Consider the following 6,139-nt stretch of genomic DNA (forward strand, 5'->3'; position numbering starts at 1 on the left):
TTTGATTGTATTAATTGTTTTAATTGTCTTAATTATTCTATTTGCTAAATATTATGGAACTAATTTTTTTTAAATATTATTTTATTTTAGTATTATTTTTCATCTGTCAACATTGTAAAAATTTTCTTTTGTAACTAATTAATATTGAACTATTCTGATGTAATGTATCGGGAAGGCACAGACTCCTGAAACACAGCGAAAGCTATATTGGGAGTCTGGGGTCTATATTCTGATGTAAGGAAGCTTGTTCAATAAATGATTTTTATTTTATTTTTTATTTTATTTTTTTATATAGAGGGTAACTTGGATTAACACATAGGATAGTTTTTATCCCGGAAATCCCACGGGAACGGGAACTATGCGGGTTTTCCTTTGCAAACGCGGGCGAAGCCGCGGGCGGAAATCTAGTACTACTATAAAGCTGAAGAGTTGGTAGTTTGTTTGAATGCGCTAATCACGGAAACTACGGGTCCGATTTGAAAATTTCTTACGGTGTTAGATAGCCCATTTATCGAGGAAGGCTATAATTACCTATATCATCTCGCTAAGACCAACAGGAGCGGAGCACATTGGATAAAACCGCGGAGCACAGCTAGTAATAAGATACGAAAGTTTTAATACGTAACTCTTTATATGTTCTGTGCCTAATTCCATACCTTTCACCCATAGGGATTGTTTCTTTGAAAGCGTTTCTGTATCTGTACTGGCGGTTGAACCTGGATTAATTATTTTCAATTTCCAGAGATGTATTTCTGTTGCTGCTTTAAAAAAATAAAGTTTGAACAACGGTTGGCAGTCACAGTGCATTATTTTTTTTGCAGTTGTTCCATATTATCTGCCCGGAAAGCAAGTAAAATTAAAAACTCGTCATCAAAGATCGGATATAAGGTCCAATAATCTAAGAATTATTAAGTAGGTACGCAAATATCAAATTACCGTCTTTGATATGATTATTTTTGTAACTCTGTGAACGCAACGGATTTTGATGCGGTTTTTTTTAATAGTAGTGATTTATGAGGTTTTAGTATATAATTTATTAGGTTTTAGACCAAGCGGGCGAAGCCGCGGGCGGTAAGCTAGTAGGTAATATGTTAGTATGGGGATATTGCCGCGCTTCGACATTATAATACATGTAGATTCTAAAGTACTGCGATGACCACTCAAGAACTTTGCATGAAGTTTAAGCATATTATAAAGCATATATTTAATGATCTTTAAAACAAATAAAAATACGCAAAGTTTGTAAAAAATGACAAAGAAAAATATTTTTTTATTTTTCTAAGGAATTTAAATATAAAGTCGAAATTCTAAATATGAGCATAAAAAGTTTATTTCATGGGGTATATTATTCAGTCATCAATTTATTTAAAAATTACTTTTCTTGAGCTGATAGGTAATTACATTCAAAGTCCCCCATACCTCGCGCTTACTGACATCTTCAAAGACCTGTATTTTGAAAACTAAGCTTCTAAATGCAAAAATTTTTCGTATACATACCGAGGATATATACAGGTGTAACATACCAAAATATAACCGAAATCTGAGACCTGACCCTGAAATCTGTGTCCGCTTGGCGTGAAATGCCCCTAATATTACATAGTGGGAAGATATTATCGTCTAGATACAGGCTCGGCCTAGTTGAGACGATAATGTCCATAGTTTTAAGTATTGTGCTTATATAAAATGAGTGACATACACAGTGTTATTGAAGGTATGGATAAATAAAGTTTTTTATTATTATTTATTACCTACTAGCTTACCGCCCGCGGCTTCGCCCGCTTGGTCTAAAACCTAATAAATTATATACTAAAACCTCTTTAATCACTCTATCTATTAAAAAAAACCGCATCAAAATCCGTTGCGTAGTTTTAAAGATTTAAGCATACAAAGGGACATAGGGACAGAGAAAGCGACTTTGTTTTATACTATGTAGTGATTAGGTACCTATTCTGTGCCGCGCGGTATCACCCGCGTTGGCACTCGTGGAAAAGCATTTTTTTTTTCTTTCTTTTTGTTTGTTTTCTATTTACTTGACTCATTTTTGTTTTTGGTGCCAAATAAATGAGTTTGAGGTTAGTCTAACTCTAAGTGCTATTTTGATTCATAAGCTATATCCCTGCCAAGAATCATCATTCTGAGATTTATCATCGGAATTTAGAATTGAGTTTACTCAAATCTCGATTATAATACAATGATGGAAATCACATTAGACTACAATATTTAAATTAAAATACAGTGAATTCCTACCTACTTGCTACTTTATTCAACTAGATTTCCGGCCGCGGATTCGCCCGCGTTTTCAAAGGAAAACCCGCATAGTTCCCGTTCCCGTGGGATTTCCGGGATTGCGTCATTTCCCGGGATAAAAAGTAGCCTATGTCCTATCTCGGGTATCAAAATATCTCCATACCAAATTTCATGAAAATTGGTACAGTAGTTAAGGCGTGATTGAGTAACAGACAGGCAAGAGTTACTTTCACATTTATAATAATAGTAGGGATTGAAATTCAATGCAATCTAAATATGTAATTTAATAATTTAACAGTAATGTATTCTATAGCTAACACATTTTAAGAATTTGGTTGTAAAATAAAAAGGCAAAAATTTGATTCTTTTTTTAATTTGTATAAAGTTACATTTACGTCTCCTTCTTGGTTTCTGTCTTGCCACCACGAATTCTTCCGGTCCTGCGGGCGGCGATGAGACCAACCTTGCGACCAGCGGATGTTCCTCTCTTGACAGTCGAAGCCTTACCTGTAATTAAGAAGTACAAATATTTAGTCCAAATAATTTCAATTGGCATTTATATTCTTGTGCAGTTGTCAAGTGTGGTAAATCCAACCACCTCATTTGATGTATTCTCAAGGTGGTAATGTTTTTTCTAAGTACATCCTATTTACTCTATTATTAAATGCTTCATTGACGAATCTATCATACATCAGTAAAAGTATAATGTTGATCCACAATGTTAGGAACATTTATACAAATATTATTCATTGTTTTATTTTATCACGCGACACAATTTTTATTTTATCAAATAAAATCACAATACTCATAGCATGGCCGTTTTTCTTAAACATTACATTTTATAGAAAATCAAGAGATGCATAAATATGAGCAATAGCAGTAGAACATATACTAAAGATATTCTTAGGGATATTTTATTACTGTCAGTTAAGTTCAATATACTATTTGTAATTTACTTGACATAATATCAAACAATCAATTATTTTAACTCTTTCCAATACTCACAATAAATAAGCAACCAAATTGTGAATAGTCAACTTAAATTTTAGATTTTATCAGCTATCATAAAATGACTAAAAACTTACCAATATGTTGATGGTTACCACCACCGTGGGGATGCTCCACAGGGTTCATGGACACACCACGCACGTACGGCCAGCAGTTACGCTTAACCTTGTATTTGTGGTAGGCACGACCAGCCTTCAAGATGGGCTTGTCAATACGACCACCGCCAGCAACAATGCCTGCAAATTTGAACACTTAAGCATCCAGCTCCTATGCTTTCCTATGTAAAACATTTGTAAAAATTCCTCAGAAAGAGCCTCTGTGTAATCATTAAACATTTCAGAGTAGGTAAGTGAAAGTCATCATGTTCCTCAATTTTACATTGATGGGATTATATGTGAAATACTTAATCATCTGTAATCCTGTGAGATAAATTGAATGTTACACAGCATAATTTTAAATGTTACTCACCAACCATTCCTCTGTTGCTTGAAGGCAACACTTTTTTGGCTCCAGAGGGCAGCTTAACTCTGGTGCGCTTAGCATCAGGGTTGTGGCCGATAACTGTGGCAAAGTTACCAGATGCACGGGCTAGCCGGCCCCTGTCACCCATTTTTTCTTCGAGGTTACATACAATGGTACCCTCAGGCATGGCTCCAACGGGCATAACATTTCCTGTAAGGTATATTTTGTTTTAATGTAAATAATAGAATGTGTTTATATAAAGAAATTAATTGAACATCAGAAAGAGCCTCTTTGTAATCATTCACAATCAGGGTAGGTAAGGAAGTCATCACAACAAACAAATCTCATAGTTTTTAATTTTTACTTATCATTTCAAGGCAAAAAGATAATTGAGAAACACATTATAGTTCGACTTACCAACTTCAAGTGTAGCCTTCTTTCCGCAGTATACAAATTGACCAGTGTACAGACCTTCAGGTGCAATGAAAAGTTCTTTACGGGTCTTGAACTTGTACGGGTCACGGAAGTGAACAACCGCTAATGGTGCACCACGACCAGGATCGTGAATGATGTCCTAAAATTATTGATACCAAATAATTTTTCAAATCATGCATGCATGTGTACAGTATAGTAAATACGGTTAAAAGAAATATACCTTTACGACTCCCTTGATATAACCATGGCGTTCAGCATAATCCAACGAACGGAGTTTAGGGGCACCTTTTCGCTTCTTGGTGTGCGATACGAAAACTGAACCGGCACCTTTACGCTGCGCACGAATCACACGACCCATTGTAACGTTTCAGCCCTCACTGTAAATGTTTAGCACCATTGAAGGAATAATATAAACACAGTTTATTTGTAAACTGGTAAGCAATGCATATTTTAAATTCAAAAAGTAAAAATTAAACAAATACATTGTGATTTCAATAGATGCAAAACAGAATCTAAAAATTTACGTACACTCTCGCTGAGGGAAACTTTTGAAAGAACAATAAGAAAATGACTTATGACTAATGACATTGACAGGTTGACAAGAGATGCACCAACCACAGACTAAACATACAAAGGTTCGCCAAAAACTGGATACAGATGTTCTATAAAATATAATTTTTGTTTTAGTTGTAACCGCAATGGAATAATCCACAGGAATAATCTAACAGTTTTACATATTTTTTATATGCAAATATATTATATCAATCATCAATTTACTTAAATAAATAAATATTTCAGGACATTTTTCACACACGGCTCGATCTGTAAGCTTCCTAAGGAAGCTAAAGCTTGTGTTTTGGAAACCAAATGGCTGATAAACATACCTACATAATATATAATTTAAAATAAATGCTTACATATTATTAACACCCAGACTCAGAGCAGACATCGAGGTTCATCACACCTGGTTGGGAATCGAATCCACGGGCCACAACCACAGCCACGACGGACGACCACTTGCTTGGAAGGCAGCGTCAAGTCAATCGTCTTTACCAAACGGTCAGCTAGGATATAAAAAAAATTAACTGAGCATAAGACTGAGCTACCTACTTCATGACTGATTCGTTGCCCTGTAAATTCACAATTTAAGCTTCATATTCACTATCCATATTCTGAAATCTGATCCCAAATTTCAACCGGTCATCCCTTCATCCTTAGATCCTTCATTCGATTAAATATTTGGTACCTAATGAATCGTTTAGTATTCATATTTTTAATTAATATAAATAAGTAGACAGGTAAGGTACCTATTTCATCTTTTAATGCCTATAATTATTATTTATTACCTATTTAAAACCACGTTATGGTTTATCTAATCGTAAAAATATTTTCCAAATTATTTTAGTCTAACCTTAGACTTATAACTGTGCTTATATCTAAACTATTTACCTATTATAAAACGACGTGTGGCACTCGGGGACTGCCGCGGCCGCGGTAAAGCTATTGCAATTTGCATCACAGATAACTATATTATATTAGATTTGCATGCTATGCTATGCCTTCAAGCTACACCTCCGCCCTTCGGAGTGGGGAGCGTGAGGTTTTTTCGTTACGGAATTTCTCGATTCGGTCTCCGCGCTCAATTCCCGCGATAGAAGCCTTGCCTAAAAGCTATGCAATCCAGCTTAAAAATTCAACATGTTTTTAAGAATGCAATAAGTAGGTACTCACGATAATGACTAACACTTACAATGATTACCGTTTGATAATTGATAAAAAAGTAAAGCAAAATACTTGTTTAACTGTACTCCAGTGAAATACATAATTAAATCATGATCTACCCACGTCTACATAACAAAATTTAACACTATACCACAGAGCAAGTAATATAGGAAACACTACGCAGTACATAATATAGAACGAATCACGTTTTAGTATATCTAGAATGTTATAGGTATGTGTAGATCATGAAGTCACGTTGCAAGCG

At 34.8% G+C, this 6,139-nt stretch overlaps 1 protein-coding gene across 1 annotated transcript; it reads right to left on the minus strand.

Annotated features, from left to right (window-relative positions):
• Positions 1-2,604: 2,604 nt before the first annotated feature.
• LOC123703887 (60S ribosomal protein L8) lies at positions 2,605-4,779 on the minus strand. The gene is made up of 6 exons (XM_045652076.1): positions 4,681-4,779; positions 4,373-4,529; positions 4,135-4,291; positions 3,724-3,927; positions 3,333-3,491; positions 2,605-2,754 (listed from the first exon to the last, which is right to left on the minus strand). Exons 2-6 carry the CDS (start codon positions 4,508-4,510, stop codon positions 2,639-2,641), a joined length of 774 nt encoding a protein of 257 aa, XP_045508032.1. The 5' UTR covers positions 4,511-4,529; positions 4,681-4,779; the 3' UTR covers positions 2,605-2,638.
• Between the last annotated feature and the right edge of the window lie 1,360 nt (positions 4,780-6,139).

Source organism: Colias croceus, chromosome 2 (assembly GCF_905220415.1).
Source record: "Colias croceus chromosome 2, ilColCroc2.1".
In the NCBI taxonomy this organism is placed as follows: Eukaryota; Metazoa; Arthropoda; class Insecta; order Lepidoptera; family Pieridae; genus Colias; species Colias croceus.

Excerpts from the sequence above, each read along its gene's own strand:
- LOC123703887 (XM_045652076.1), bottom strand. The coding sequence starts at position 4,510 with ATGGGTCGTGTGATTCGTGCGCAGCGTAAAGGTGCCGGTTCAGTTTTC. Across the intron at positions 3,928-4,134 it reads GAAGGCTACACTTGAAGTTG|GAAATGTTATGCCCGTTGGA; the intron begins GTAAGTCGAACT and ends TATACCTTACAG. Across the intron at positions 2,755-3,332 it reads TGGTAACCATCAACATATTG|GTAAGGCTTCGACTGTCAAG; the intron begins GTAAGTTTTTAG and ends TCTTAATTACAG.